Source organism: Emys orbicularis, chromosome 6, assembly GCF_028017835.1.
Source record: "Emys orbicularis isolate rEmyOrb1 chromosome 6, rEmyOrb1.hap1, whole genome shotgun sequence".
Taxonomy (NCBI): Eukaryota; Metazoa; Chordata; order Testudines; family Emydidae; genus Emys; species Emys orbicularis.
Genome location: NC_088688.1, coordinates 60,422,116 through 60,437,992, shown reverse-complemented (window position 1 = coordinate 60,437,992; position 15,877 = coordinate 60,422,116). Strand labels below are relative to the sequence as shown.

Here is a 15,877-nt window from a genome sequence, read left to right as displayed (position 1 = left end):
TGTGGTTCTAGAAGTAAACATTCTCTTAGGGTATGTCTACACTACGAGAGTAGTTCGATTTTACTTAAATCGAATTAGTGGAACCGATATTACAAAGTCGAACGTGTGTATCCACACTAAGAACAGTAATTCGACTTTGTGAGTCCACACTAACGGGGCAAGCGTCGACATTGGAAGCGGTGCACTGTGGGCAGCTATCCCACAGTTCCCTCAGTCCCCGCTGCCCATTGGAATTCTGGGTCGAGCCCCGAATGCCTGCTGGGGAAAAAAATGTGTCGAGGGTGGTTTTGGATAACTTTCATCATTCAACCGTCACTCCCGCCCTGAAAGCGCCGGCGGGCAATCAGTTCGCGCACTTTCCTGGTGAGTGACAGCGCGGACGCCACAGCACTGCGAGCATGGAGCCTGCTGCGACCATCCCTGCAGTTATGGCCGTTGTCAACACCTCGCACCTTATCATCCACCTTTTTCAGAGGCAGATGCTGAGAAATCGGGCGAGGAGGCTACGGCAGCACGGTGAGGACATTAAGTCTGAGAGGGGCACAGACGTCTCGCAAAGCACGGGACCCCGCGCCGTGGACATCATGGTGGCAATGGGTCATGTTGATGCTGTGGAACGGCGATTCTGGGCCCGGGAAACAAGCACGGACTAGTGGGACCGCATAGTGCTGCAGGTCTGGGATGAATCACAGTGGCTGCGAAACTTTCGCATGCGGAAGGGAACTTTCCTTGAACTTTGTGAGTTGCTGTCCCCTGCCCTGAAGCGCAAGGACACCCGGATGCGAGCAGCCCTGACTGTCCAGAAGCGAGTAGCCATAGCCCTCTGGAAGCTTGCAACGCCAGACAGCTACCGGTCAGTCGCGAACCACTTTGGCGTGGGCAAATCTACCGTGGGGGTTGCTGTGATGCAAGTAGCCAACGCAATCGTTGAGCTACTGCTGTCAAAGGTAGTGACCCTTGGAAACGTGCAGGTCATCATAGATGGCTTCGCCGCGATGGGATTCCCAAACTGCGGTGGGGCTATAGATGGAACTCACATCCCTATCCTGGGACCGGACCACCAGGCCAGCCAGTACATTAACAGAAAGGGCTACTTTTCAATGGTGCTGCAAGCACTGGTGGACCATAGGGGACGTTTTACAAACATCAACGTCGGATGGCCGGGCAAGGTTCATGACGCTCGTGTTTTCAGGAACTCTGGTCTGTTTAGACGGCTGCAGGAAGGTATTTACTTCCCGGACCACAAAATAACTCTTGGGGATGTGGCGATGCCTATAGTCATCCTTGGGGACTAGCGTGACCAGATGACAGAGGTCAAGTATCGGGACGCGGGGGGGGGGGAGGGGGAGGGAACGGAGGGAAAAAAAAAAAAAAAAGCGGGCGGCGGAGCAAAACAAAAAAAACTGCCGGAGCACAGGAAAAACTGAGAACCCACCAGCAGCTCCAGACCCCACCCCCCACCAGCTTGCCTCTGCTCCGTCTCCACCTCCCCCCTCGGGGAGGGAGGGGGGCAGCACGCAGAGCCCCCCCCCCGCCAGAGGGACCTGCCAGGGGGCCAGGTGAGTCCCAGGCAGTGCTAGCCTTACCTGGAGTGGCTCCCAGGGAGCATCCAGCAGGCAGGTCCTGTCCCTCTGGCTCCTAAGGTCACTCGGGCGGGGACAGGGGAGGGGGGCAGCACGCAGAGCCCCCCCCCCGCCAGAGGGACCTGCCAGGGGGCCAGGTGAGTCCCAGGCAGTGCTAGCCTTACCTGGAGTGGCTCCCAGGGAGCATCCAGCAGGCAGGTCCTGTCCCTCTGGCTCCTAAGGTCACTCGGGCGGGGACAGGGGAGGGGGGCAGCACGCAGAGCCCCCCCCCCCGCCAGAGGGACCTGCCAGGGGGCCAGGTGAGTCCCAGGCAGTGCTAGCCTTACCTGGAGTGGCTCCCAGGGAGCATCCAGCAGGCAGGTCCTGTCCCTCTGGCTCCTAAGGTCACTCGGGCGGGGACAGGGGCGGGGGGCTTGCTGCCGGCGCCTACAAGCCCCTCCGCCCCTGCAGCACACAGTGGAGACCTCCTCGCCGTCTCTGTGCAGGCCTGGGGAGTGGGGCTGCAGCACTCTGCAGGCTCCTGCCAGCCAGCGGGCGAGCGCCGGGAGTTCAGCTGAGCTGCCTCAGAGCCCAGGAAGAAGAGGTGAGCGGCGCCGGCAGTGCCGGCTTGCGTCCTCCACCAGACGGTCCCCTGATATCGGGACAAAGTGCGTCCCGACCAATGTAAGGTCGGGACGCGGGACAAGTCCCCTAAAATCGGGACTGTCCCGATACAATCGGGACGTCTGGTCACCCTATCGGGGACCCAGCCTACCCGCTAATGCCCTGGCTCATGAAGCCCTATACAGGCGCCCTGGACAGTGAAAAAGAGCTCCTTCAACTACCGGCTGAGCAAGTACAGAATGGTGGTGGAGTGTGCTTTTGGACGTCTCAAGGGGAGATGGAGAAGCTTACTGACTCGCTGTGATCTCAGCGAAACCAATATCCCCATTGTTATTGCAGCTTGTTGGGTGCTCCACAATCTCTGTGAGAGCAAGGGGGAGACCTTTATGGCGGGGTGGGAGGTTGAGGCACATCGCCTGGCTGCTGATTACGCCCAGCCAGACAGCCAGGCGATTAGAAGAGCCCAGCGGGACGCGCTGTGCATCCGGGAGGCTTTGAAAGCTAGGTTCCACAGTGAGCAGGGTAACCTGTGACTATTAACTTTGTTTAAAGAGAAGCTGAACCTGCCCCCGTTTCTTTACCCAGTTTATGTTGACTATCCTCTGCAGCTACATACCCCGTTCACCCCGTCCCCCCCTTCCAACACACGTTTAAAAATAAAAACAAATGGAACTTTGTTAATGAACACCGTTTTCTTTATTATGGGTTTCGTGGTAAAGGGTTGAAACTGGGACGCAGACTGTGGTGGGGAGCGGGCGTAGTGATGGAAAGAACGCTTATAAACTCGAGGAATGACAGGCTCCTGCTCCTAGAGCGGTCCGCAGTGCTGGACTGCTTGTTTCAACGGAGCCTGCCACCCCTCCTTTTCGGGACTCGGTGTGTGTGGGCTATGTGACTTTGTGGCAGGGGGAGGACGGTTACAGATCCCTTGCTGCGTGGCTCTGTGATCCAGGATAAGGACCGCTGCTTAAGATCTCTAACCGCCCTCCCCCGCCACAAAGTCACATAGCCCCCCCACACACACACACAGAACATGAAAACCACCTCCCAGACTGACCAGGGTAACTAGTGACTGCAATGTGTGTGTGACCTGCTGCTGAACCTGCCCCCGTGTCTGTACCCTGGTAAAGGTGACTGTCCTCTCCAATTACCAACCCCCTTTCCCTCCTTCAGACACACTCTCCTCTAAAAGAACCTGACGGAAACAGTAATGAACAGAAACGTATTTTTTAACAACAACTACACAGTTAGGGGATGACACTGGGACGGGGGCTTGGGTGAGGTGCTTTTGGAGTGAAGGAAAGGACTTATCAAAACGTTGGGAGTGAGAGCCGTCTGGTACTTGAGCAGTCTGCAGGGGTGGAGTGACTGTTTTCACAGCCCCTGCCGCCCCTCCTTCTTGGGACTTTGGGTGAGGGGGGGATGGGACTTTGTGGCGGGGGAGGGCGGTTAGAGAGAGACTGCAGCGGGGCTCTGTCCTCCTGCCCTGCAGAACATCTACAAGGCGCCGGAGCGTGTCCGTTTGCTCCCTCATTAGTCCAAGCAGCGTTTGAGTCGCCTGCTGGTCTTCCTGCCGCCACCTGTCCTCCCGTTCGCTGTGTGATCGCTGGTATTGCGACATGTTCTCCCTCCACTGGGTCTGCTGGGCCGACTCGGCTCAGGAGCAGCCCATAAGTTCGGAGAACATCTCGTCCCGTGTCCTTCTCTTTCGGCGCTTAATCTGCGCCAGCCTCTGGGAGGGGGATGCCGGGGTAGGTCGGGAGACACTCGCAGCTGTGGGATGGGAAAAAGGGAGTGAATTCCTCACAAAGATACATTTTTGTGAACAATGAACATAGTCTTTCTCTGTGAACAAGACCATGCACAGCACCTATCACATGCGCACTCAGGACAAGGTCGAATTTTCAGCCTTCCCATTCAGTGCCTGGGGTCTTGGAGTACAGATCACAGAAGCGGGGCAGGACAGCGGAATTCGGGTAGCAGGCGGACATGGTAAGCCGTAGACTTTTGGCTGCTGAAAGCTTAATTTATAGCAGTGCCCTCCTTTCACGTTCAAAGCAATGCCCCTAGCGTTGGCCAGTTCCTGCTGCCGGCAATCCGGCCAGCATGAACTCTGCCCCTGTCCCACCCCCCTCGTGGCTGTCCCCGGGAAAGATCCCTGTATGCTGCCCCTGTCCCGCCTCCACCGCGTGGCTGTAAACCGCCGGTCACACTTATGTAAAGGAACAGGCAATCAGTCCCAATACTAACATTCCCCTAATTTAAAGCAGGTCACCATGAGTGATATCACTCTGATGAGGATCTCGGACACAGAGAAAGACCGAATGCTGCGTGAATGCCAGCAAAAACCAGGGCCGTATGCAGCCATGTTGTGCGAGGCACTGATCCCGGAGAACTTGCTGCTAGCCTGGCGCGGAAAAGTTTCCTACCATGGAGGACGCAATAAGGCTGCTCTCCCCAGGAATCTAATGCAAAGGCTTTCAAATTACCTCCAGGAGAGCTTCGTGGAGATGTCCCAGGAGGATTTCTGCTCTATCCCCGGACATATTGACAGAATTTTCCAGTAGCTGCACTGGCAAGGACTAAAAAGTAAAGCGCCTAGGGCAAAGTAATCATGAAAAACCCATTGTTAATATTCCATTCCTGTTCTGATCAAAATAAATGTTTACATGTTTAAAACACTTACCGACTGATCCTTCCCCTGATTCAGGGTCAGGGTTAACGCCTTGGGAGGGTTGGTAAGGGATCTCCGTGAGTGTGATGAAGAGATCCTGGCTGTCGGGGAAATCAGCGTTGTATGCGCTGTCGACTGCCTCGTCCTCCTCATCTCCTTCCTCATCTTCCCCGTCCACGAACATCTCCGAGGAAGCGGCCGTTGACAATACCCCATCGTCAGAGTCCATGGTCAGTGGCGGGGTAGTGGTGGCGGCCGCACCTAGAATGGAATGCAGTGCCTCGTAGAAACGGCATGTCTGGGGCTGGGATCCGGAGCGTCCGTTTGCCGCTTTGGTCTTCTGGTAGCCTTGTCTCAGGTCCTTGATTTTCACGCGGCACTGCGTTGCATCCCGGCTGTATCCTCTCTCTGTCATGGCTTTGGAGATCTTCTCGTAGATCTTCGCATTCCGTTTTTTCGATCACCGCTCCGAAAGCACGGACTCATGGCCCCACACAGCAATCATATCCAAGACTTCCTGATCAGTCCATGCTGGGGCCCTCTTTCTATTCTGCGATTGCATGGTCACCTCTGCTGGAGAGCTCTGCATCGTTGCCAGTGCTGCTGAGCTCGCCACGATGTCCAAACAGGAAATGAGATTCAAACTGGCCAGACAGGAAAAGGAATTCAAATTTTCCCGGGGCTTTTCCTGTGTGGCTGGTCAGAGCATCCGAGCTCGGACTGCTGTCCAGAGCGTCAACAGAGTGGTGCACTGTGGGATAGCTCCCGGAGCTATTAGCGTCGAATTCCATCCACACCTACCCTAATTCGACATGGCCATGTCGAATTTAGCGCTACTCCCCTCGTCGGGGAGGAGTACAGAAATGGATTTAAAGAGACCTCTATGTCGAACTAAATAGCTTCATTGTGTGGACGGGTGCAAGGTTAATTCGATTTAACGCTGCTAAATTCGACATAACCTCCTAGTGTAGACCAGGCCTTACACAAAGCATGGTTGTTTTCTCAATGAGCTGGTCTCTAATCATCTCATCTGCCATATTCCCAAAGTCACAAGTTACAATCAGACTCCTCAGGGAAGCAATATACTGCATTATAGTCTCCCCTGGTTGCTGCTCACGCTGGCGAAATCTGTAGCGATTAGCTACTACGTTCACTTTTGGCACAAAAAAGTTCTTTAATGCAGTGAGTGCAGTCTCATATTTATCATCTGCAAGGGGAAAACTGTAAAATATACGCTGCCCTTCTGCTCCAAGGCAGTGGATTAGCAGAGCACGCTTTCTTACTTCAGAAATCTCTGTAGCACTGATTGCAAGCAGATAAGTCTCAAACATACGGATCTAGACAGTAAAAGCAATTGGAGGCTCACCCGGGCTTTGCAGAAAGGGTGCAGGTGGGTTCAGAGGCAGAAGATCCATCCTCGTCGCCAAAATGTTGTATTAACCAGGCAAGGTACTAACAAACTTTAACAGGACTTTATTTTTACAGTGGAAACCTCTTTACCAAGCAGCTGCTGCTGCACCCTCTGTAACTCTCACTCAGGCTTCTCAACAACTCCTCCCTCCTTCCCGTTTCCTGTCCTTTCAGACTCCCAGCAGCCAGTGCTCCCAGTTCTAATAATCACAAGCAGTATCTAAACACCACACACCTTTAATCCTTTCCCCTCAAACTCTGTGCAAAGAAGAGTAAGAAATTAGAAAATGAGAGAGCAGACTAGAAGCTAAAGGAGGAAAACAACACTGTAATAAGTAAACAAAAAAATTAAGGAAAATTATTTAGTCCCTATTGCACGTGAAGTTTCCATTAGGATGTAATTTACACCTTTGTAACATCAAGCTTATGAAAGAAATGCATTTTAGAGGACAAATGATGAGAAAGTTGAAGCAGCCACTAAAAATGTGAAAGATCAAAGTCATGGTCCTAAAGGACTAGCAAAATTATCACTACAAATAGAGATCCCTTTAAACTGACTGTCAAACAAGGAAATCAATTTACACTCTTAAAAGTAGTCCCATTGTTCTGAAATCCGGGATGAAACTTAATACAAATTTCAACAATTCACTGTATAGATGCGATATAGAGTTAGCCTACCCAGGGGTGGACCCAGAATGGTGATGCACCAGATTCTAATGTGGCACTCGCTGATAGGCAGCTATGAGTAATACCAAACCCAAGAGTTCAAAAATCAGAAGACCAACCAAAATAAACTTAAGTTATTTCTAACCAGAACAGTAAACACAAATCAGCCCCATTACATGTCCTGCAGCAAGCAGAAAACTTATTGGAAAATACACTAAAGGCCAACTTATTTTTGTCCAGTATGTAGTCTCTACTCACTTTTTATATTGACCTCAGTGAGAGTTCTGCTGGAGAAGGACTTAAGGTTTGGGCTGTCATTTGCAGATTGGTGAGTAATACTTTAGACGTTGCCATGTTATTCCCCTGTTGCTAGTGACTGAACCCTTTTGATGCTGATATCATTCCTGAAATCTGATCCACACTAATGGCCCTAATGCAGGCATGGAGTCCCTTCGAACTCTGTGGGACTCTCAGTGTACAGAGGACTGCCTACATGGACCAAATTTTTCAGGCTTGGAACCTTAGTAATTTTACCTTTTGTGGTACATTGGTTTTTTAAGTGTTATTTATAATGTATACTTGTGAAGGTACCAGTAATACAGATGACTTAACTCATGTGCTCATTGAGTGCTACTACAGTGGAATCTGGTATTGCTGACAATGTTGCCATTGAACAACTTAAATACAGCTAGACACTCTTGAAGCTAGCTTTAGTTGTGTAAACTGTACTAGGATATGCTGGACTGAATGCATGATATTGGTACAACACGAGTGTTCTATTTTGTTTCACTGCCAGTGCTCTTCACAGCCTATTTGCACTTGTCTCTAGTTATGATTCACTTTTTATTTTAGCTTCATCCTGTACTGCTGATCGGAATGTATAAACAATACCAAATTGTCTTGTCAGTATTATATGTTAATCCCGCACAAATACAAAACCCTAAGTACTGTCTATACTGGTACGAATTTGTTGGATTAACAGCATAATTTACAAAGTGTGATTGTTGCTGAAGAAACAAAGTATGTTACTGTGCACGATAAATGAAAAGAGAAAGACCTAAGTTTTAATTGCCAATGTGAATTTTTTGTATGACTTCAGTTTATGCTTTTGAGGTTATTAGCTGGCAACATAAAAGATAATCAGATAGTATTGTAGAAAATAACACATCTGGCTTTTTAAAATTGAATAAAATTGACAGTTTATTTTACTATGTAATAAAATAAACATTCTTAAGTAGTTAACTGAAATATAACTGAAAAATTAACCAAACCCAGCAAGTATTTAAAAAATCCAACTCTAATACTTACAAAACATATAAGTGTGACCTTTGTATGTTTAAATGTTGATTCACTAACTGTTGACTTTAGTCCAAAAGACATGAGCAGTAGGGACCTGTTTCTTGCAGTTTTACGAATTACCCATTGCAATCATCTACCAATACCTCTAATTGAACATCAAGGCTAGTTTTAAGTTTTTTAATATCCTCTATCCAACTATAGTGCTTTCCAGAGGCAAAATTTTCTGCGTGTTGCAACATTTGTTCAATAAAAGATTGTAGTGTGGGTGGGAAAACAAATTAAGAACGGTTCATGAGTATCCCTTTAGAGCTGTGAGTGACCACAGCACAGCTCTTTAATCGAGCCACAGCGTCAATGCTGGTTACAATGTATAATGATAACACGCCACATTCAGACTAACACAAAGCTGTTACCTGATTCTACATACACTTAAGATCTAATTCAATACTTTTGATAAAAGCAAGTTGGAAGTTTAAACCCCAGTTTCATTAGCTCCCACGCCAAATTCTATTATATCAGAAACACTGAAGTACAGAATCACTAGAGCTACATTTAAAAAAAAATGAAATAAAGCTCTGCATTGGGCTCTATTCTTCTGTTGAATAAGGCCTCCTATTACACTTTCAGTAAGTTCATGGTTGTTATTGAAACCCTTCCTCACATGTTACATTTGTATTTGTACTGGTATCTAATCAGGAGAAGTGAAAATTTCAGCCTTGATGTTTAGCATGGTAATTATGCTCTACTGTTTTATGTTGTTTTAATTTTGTTAGCCACGTATTTAGATGATTAAATAATAATTAGTGTTTTTTGCCAAAGCTGGTGCTGCCTTTGACAGTGACTGTTCAGCTTTTAAAAGCTAAGTGCCACTATGCTAGAAATTGGTGTTGCTGATAATATTGGCATTGAAGAATTTAAGGACAGTCTAGGTGTATTTAAGGTTGCTTTGGACATATAAACAATTCTGTGTTGGGCTGGATGCACTTGTCTGACCAAACTGCACTCAGTACAGGACTGGTGGAGGAGGGGTGGCAGGAAAGTGAGGGGGCAGCAGGGAAAAAGGTAACTTTAATGTCAACTTTGCAGCTTCCTTATCTTGTTGCTAATCATTGACAGGCTAGGGCAGCCCTTGCTGCAACATAGAACAGCCTTAGGTTTGGCTGTCCTTGGCCCGAGGAGGCCATTCTCACAGCCGGGAATCCGTAAAACACACATATATTCCAGCTTTTCCCCCACTCATGAAGTTCCCTGGTGCTTTTGGGTAGCAGGGCCAACTCTATGCCACCTGGGGATTCCCCCATGCTTGGGAATCCTTAGATGGGAAGTTCTCAAGTTTTTGGTTGCTTTGTGTCCTGGAGCAGTGTAAATCAGGCTGAATAGGGCCAAGGATCTGGATCACAAAGATTTACTGGAATCAGACCTTAACACTTGACTAGAAAATTCATACCAACTCTAACCTTATAGCAGACAGAATTCTATAATGGTTTTTGGAGCCAGGAGCTTGAGGCCAGGAGAACAGTTCCTGACTACCAGAGACTGACGCAGTATCTCTTTTGGCTAACCATATAATCTTCTACCTCAGTGTTCCCATCTGTAAAATTGGGACAATAATATCTAGTTCTTTGAGATCCTTAGATAAAATGTCAACTGTTTATTACTTACAATATTAGTAATCTATATTAGCAAATTCTATGTAATTTAAGTTTATCGTATGTGCCTAAAAGTAATTTAATCCAAATTTACAATTTTTCTGCAGTTTTACACAGCTGTCTAATATATGTATAAATCGTTCATATATTCTTAAAAGCAAATATTTCTTAAAAGACTTGGTAAAATTCATGATTCTACTCTACTTATTTTTAGCAAATTAATACCTGTTCTAAAGTGTTTCACAGTTCCTAACCAACAAGCCATTCCTGCTTATTGCAGAAGTCATTTCAACAGCTTTGTTTTCCTCTCCTGACTCAATTTTTTTGACTGTAAGAAATGATGGAATGTAATTTGCCAGTATATACGATTATATTTATTCTACATAGTCATAGCCACACAGATTGCTAAAGGCTGTGTGGAGTGAATTTAGGTTAATCCATGAAACATTTTCTGTGATTGAAAAAAGAATATGAAATCAGAAACAGCTATATTTAAAATGAATAAGTAATATACAAGGAAATATCTGGAATAACTATTCCTGATTAACATGTTTATACACTCTTATTGTGGAGTGCCTTGTTCCATTTCCATTTACTGTGAAAGTGGACTAGTCTAAACAGGAACAAGGTACTATTATTTGAGGGGGAGGGATAGCTCAGTGGTTTGAGCATTGGCCTGCTAAACCCAGGGTTGTGAGTTCAATCCTTGAGGGGGCCATTTAGGGATCTGGGGCAAAAATCTGTCTGGGGATTGGTCCTGCTTTGAGCATGGGGTTGGACTAGATGACCTCCTGAGGTCCCTTCCAATCCTGATATTCTATGATTCGGGAATAAGTGTGCCCACATGTGCAGTTTTTCTGGAAAAGCTATTGTGCTTTAAATTCACATCCTACCTTAATCCAAATTCATAGATTCCAAAGTCAGTAGGGGCCATTATGATCATCCCCAAAATAATTCCCAGAGCAGGTCCTTTAAGAAAGCATCCAATCTTGATTCAAAAATTATCAGTGATGGAGAATCCACCACAACCCTTGGTAAATTGTTCCAGTGGTTAATTACTCTCACTGTTAAAAATGTGCACCTTATTTCCAGACAGAATTTGTCTAGCTTAGTTAACTTTCAAGTGTAGACAAGCCCTAAAACAAGACTATTTTAGATAATTTGCCAGTGTAACATCCTATATGAGGATTCTCTGGAATAATGCTTTTTTAATTTGTGTGTGTGTAAGATTAGACTGTACAGCTAAATAAAGGAAACAAACCTAGTTAAAGAAATAACGCAAGATCAATATCTGAAATGTTTATATCCTTTCCCTTACAATATAATTGATTCCTTCTTTCCCTTCATGGCTGGTATCAAGGGAGTGTTTTGTTTAAGACTACATCCTCTTGCCATTTAAGTGTTTTCTAGAAGAAGAGTCAAGGAATCATTTCTGTCAACAAGAACAAAGCAGGAAATACTGTAATAGGGAAGGAACTATTGGCGTTTAGAAATATCAACATTATTATTGTAAATCTTCATTTTTTAGGTAACAGCAAGAAAAAATAAATATAGGAGTATTTACCAAGAAATTAGAGAATTACAAACCTGATTAGAACCATCAACTTTGCTGTACATGGTGGGGCTGCCTGAAAGGGGAACTGCAAAATTTTTTTTTTTTTTAATTCTTAAAACTCCTTTATATATTTTCTCCCTTTTTAGCCATTATGCAGACATAATTTAAAAATATAATTAATAGTACATTTTAACACAAGTAAAATGCCTCCTTCCTTAGCTCCTCAGCTACAGATTTCCTCTTTTTCTTGCCAGGTCAAACGATAGCATAAGTACCATAAATAAAACTTTCCATTCTAAGGACTCGGTCCTTTTTTTATTAAAATCAATGGCAAATCTCCCATTGACTTAAGTAGGATCAGAAGTGGGCCCTAAATCCTGTTTTCATCATTTCTCTTTTTCTCTTTCTTTCTGTCATAGTATTTGTGATGTCATTTGGGCAATGAAACCAAAAAGTCAGCTTAGGTTTCATGCAGAGGTGGGGTAAAATACAGAGCTCATTACATTTTTAAACAACTATATGTAGTTTCATCTATTGGGATCTTACCTGTAGTTTTTAACTTTTGGCAAAACTTTTTCACTTCTCCTTTAAGTAGAGATTGCCAAAGGATGCTTAATTGTTGATGTTTTTTAAAAAATGAATTAAAAAACAAACAAGAACAATGAGTCAGATTCTGATTTCCGTCACTGTAACTGAGATCAGTATGGTCACAAACTGTTCCCATACATACCAGTCCTCCTTATATGCCTTTCCCATCCCAACATCAGAGTAATTATTTAAAAAAGCAAAACAGAACACAAATCTGACTCTTACCTCTGGTTTTCTGAGTACATCTTGTTTTCCCTGTGCTTGCCTTTTTTTATATTACAAAATCTTTCAAGATAGGAAATATCTCCATATTAGCATCTACTACAGTTCTGAACATAGTGGTGCTTAATAATAAATTTCTAATAAAAAGAACTCCTATGTATTGGATGATCAATCCTAAACTCATAATCTCCTTTTACACATAGCTCCGTTTTTATATAATTGTACTATTGACATTAATTGAATGCATTTAAACAGTGGTGACGTTTCCTCACCTACATTTGGAAAGATTGCTCTTTTTTTCTGCTTTGTCTAATTCTTTTTTTTTTTCATTGCTATAATGTCTGAAACTCTGACAAAACTTTCTGTTGCAGAAATCTGTTCCAAACTGTGATCTAAAGTTTTAATTAAAACATTTTGATATATAGACTCAATAAAACATTGAAGAGAGAAAAAATCCTTCAGCAATTTTGATGTATTAGATCCCGTACCAGCCAATCCTAACACACTCAAAGTTACTATGAGGTAGTTGGTGATTTCAGACGATCCTAATTTTTTAAAGTCTAGATTGATCCTTTGACTTGACTCACTAACAATTCCTCCCTTATCCTCCCCTTCCCAAACTAAAAGGAGAGCAAGTTGAACTCTTTTCAGGGTGCACTTTAACACTCCCTTCTCATGCCTGGCCAGTTGTGCCTGCTGGGGCATGTGGGTGGTGGAGGCATGACTATGCCCATTACTCACCCCTTACTACCCTTCCCTGCCCACTTGCTCACAGAAGGGAGTATTGGGGACCTTTGCATCTCTGAGTTTTGGATAAAAGCAAAGTGATATGGTAGCAGGCCATTAACAACATGTACAGAATAGCGAGTGCATTCAAATACCAGAGGTCATACACACTCAACTCAAAGGAATGAAACAAGTATAGAGTCTGTGGATCCAGTTAATTGTTGCCCTGCACCTGATGTAGTAATTTGTACCAATTCAAAGAGAGTGCAATAGTTCTCTTCTTTCTCATTTTAACAGATAGATCTACTGATAATTTGTTCATATGAACACAATGGCAAAATCCGATATTTTTAGTTTTCTATAAAACATAAATTATAATTATTCTTAGAAATATTTTAGTTTCCAGACAATTAATAAATAGGAATGACATTTTATGTATTAGAATAAATAATTCTAAAACATGATCTGCTGACCAATTCTGGCCTGCAGTAGCTAAATTTTATAAAGTAATGACAGATGCCTAATGTGTAAATAAAAATGTAAAACCTTTTAAATTTATAATATTTTTTCCCTAGTTTGTCATTAATAAGGAGAATTTAGTAATTAATTGACAAGAGAAGTAAGGCCTGGTCTACACCTAAAAATTAGGTTGACCTAGGCATGTTGCTCAGGGGTATGAAAAATTTATACGCCCGAGAGATGTAATTAAGCCCTGGTATAGTCACCAGTAGGTCGACGAAAGCATTCCATCAGCCTAGCTACAGGCTCTTGAGGGGGAGAATTTACTATAACGATGGAAAAATCTCTGCCATCACTGTAGCACTTGTAGCATAGACATACTCTAAGTTTAGTGTTTTTATTGGAAATCATAAGGTGCACTTTTTGGAAAGCATATTATGGGTTTATAGTTGCATTAAAATACTTACAATAGATGTATTACATTTTCAAATGAACAATGAATGGAGGCGAATTTATTTTAATAAACTCAGTAGGCTGTAAATGGTATAATTCTATCCAGAAAGCAATATTAGTGATTAAACATTAACTTTGAAACTTATGGTTTGTGTATTAAGCCTTTCTAAAAAGATTGTTATGGAAAATCTAGAAGCAAGCAACTTTAAAGGAATTAACATAGGATAGTAGCATTTGGCACAAAATAAAGTAGGTTTAAAGTGAGGATTATATTTTCAGAAGCAGGTTTAAAAATGAAAATAAGTTTGTAATGTTGAACGCTGAATTAACTGAAGGGGCATGAGCTATGTTTTCAAGAAAATGGGGCCAGATGCATCCAGTTGATTGCCTTTCTTTCCTCATCTTCTCAAGGTTCCTTTATGGGGTGACCACACATCCTGAATTGGGTGTGCCAGTCCTGAAATGAAGAGTTCAAGTCCCAGTCCTGGGCTGAATGACTCTGGGACAGCGTTTGTCCTGGTTTCCCTGAGGCGCTGCTCCACACTTGCTGTTGGGCACCCGGGACCAGGGCAGGTGGAGGGCCTGCGGCTCCCCACAGCAGCCTGGGCTCCCTGGAAGACTCTTACCATAGCCCAGCTCTGGCTTCCGGCCTGGCCAGGGGGCAGGGCCTCAGGAGCAGGATTCCTGGGTGTGTCCCACTTTTGGGTTTTCAAAACGTGCTCACCCTATTTCTTTAGCCTTCAGTATCTCCCGTACATAGTCTCTGTATGTAGATAACTGAGTTTAATGAGATGATATTCTTCTATACCAGATTTAAAGCTTTGAAAGACCTATTTCTATTAATATTAAATCAATGTGGAAAAATATAAAATTAGTGACTTGAGGCAAAAATTAAAGAGGAAACCATTTAGGGACTTAATAGTGTGAGATGTTGAGAGCCTCTTGCGTGGTGCTTGGCTTGACTCCCATTAGTCATCTTGACTCCCATTAGTCAATGGGAGTCGAGGGCATGGAGTACCTTGAAGGACATGCTTAGTACAATTAGCAGATTAAATCCTCCCCCTCCCTTTTTTTTTTTAAACTTCTAATTAACATGTATCCAGTCTCTGCTGTTTGTATTAAATCTATCATTATAGGGTTTGCTCATAAGAGTTGGACTAGTTATATTGATCTTTTAAAAAAAAAAAAAAAAAAAAAAAAGTGTGTGTGTGTGTATATGTATATATATATAAAAAAATACTGGTGGAAGATTATGGTATACAACTGGTATCGGGGCTCAGAGCTGTGACTGGAGGAGGCCAAAACACAGTGGAATCACAAAGTGGGTGTTTATAGGCAGTTTTGGAAAAGGGTAAGACTGTGGCCAGTGGTTCATGTGCTGCATTAGATCCACTGGCCACAAATGGCATGTAGTGGGGCATATGGTGGCTGATAGCCATTACTACAGATGTGGAATAATGGTTGCTGTTGAATGCCTTCTACTTTTATTGCTGGGGAACCCCCATGTTGGTCACCCAACACACAGCCTAGACTTTGTACTAAGGATGTAAATTTCACCCCCTAATGAATGAATTTCAGATTGAAGCCTCCAAGGGTCTGCAGTCATGATGACAACCACCTTGTACAGTCAACAGTATTGATAGGTGATCAAAGAGAATCAGCATGGATACTGATCTTCATCCGCTGTTGGATGAAGATAATTAACAGTGGAGTTTCTGTCCTGTACCAAAGCCTAAAACCAGATTGTGGGTCAAGTAACTCTAAGGACACCAGGTAGATTGGCCTGATCACAAACTTGTCAAAAATCTCCCTTTTGGGGGGAAAGTTAAAGAAATGAGTGGCAATTGGCAAGATTATCAATAACAAAAGATGGTTTTTCATTAGATGAAAAGCAGTCAGTTGAGTGTTACTGGTGCCTCTGCCCTCTTGAAGGGAGGATTTGACATTCTTCTATGAAATGAGTACCCCACTGAACTTCCCTAGTGAAGAA

The 15,877-nt window shown here is 44.2% G+C and overlaps 1 protein-coding gene across 3 annotated transcripts in view; it reads left to right on the top strand.

The window, feature by feature from the left end:
- Window positions 1-15,877, top strand: part of MCTP1 (multiple C2 and transmembrane domain containing 1) — a 497,445-nt gene that overhangs the window by 121,063 nt on the left and 360,505 nt on the right. For 2 of the 3 annotated variants that reach the window (XM_065406109.1, XM_065406107.1), the window contains exon 3: window positions 1,844-1,896. The exons of the other annotated variant lie outside the window; for it this stretch is intronic. In XM_065406109.1, the coding sequence (XP_065262181.1) occupies window positions 1,844-1,896 (53 nt within the window). The remainder of the gene's footprint in view (window positions 1-1,843; window positions 1,897-15,877) is intronic. 3 annotated transcript variants of the gene reach the window in all.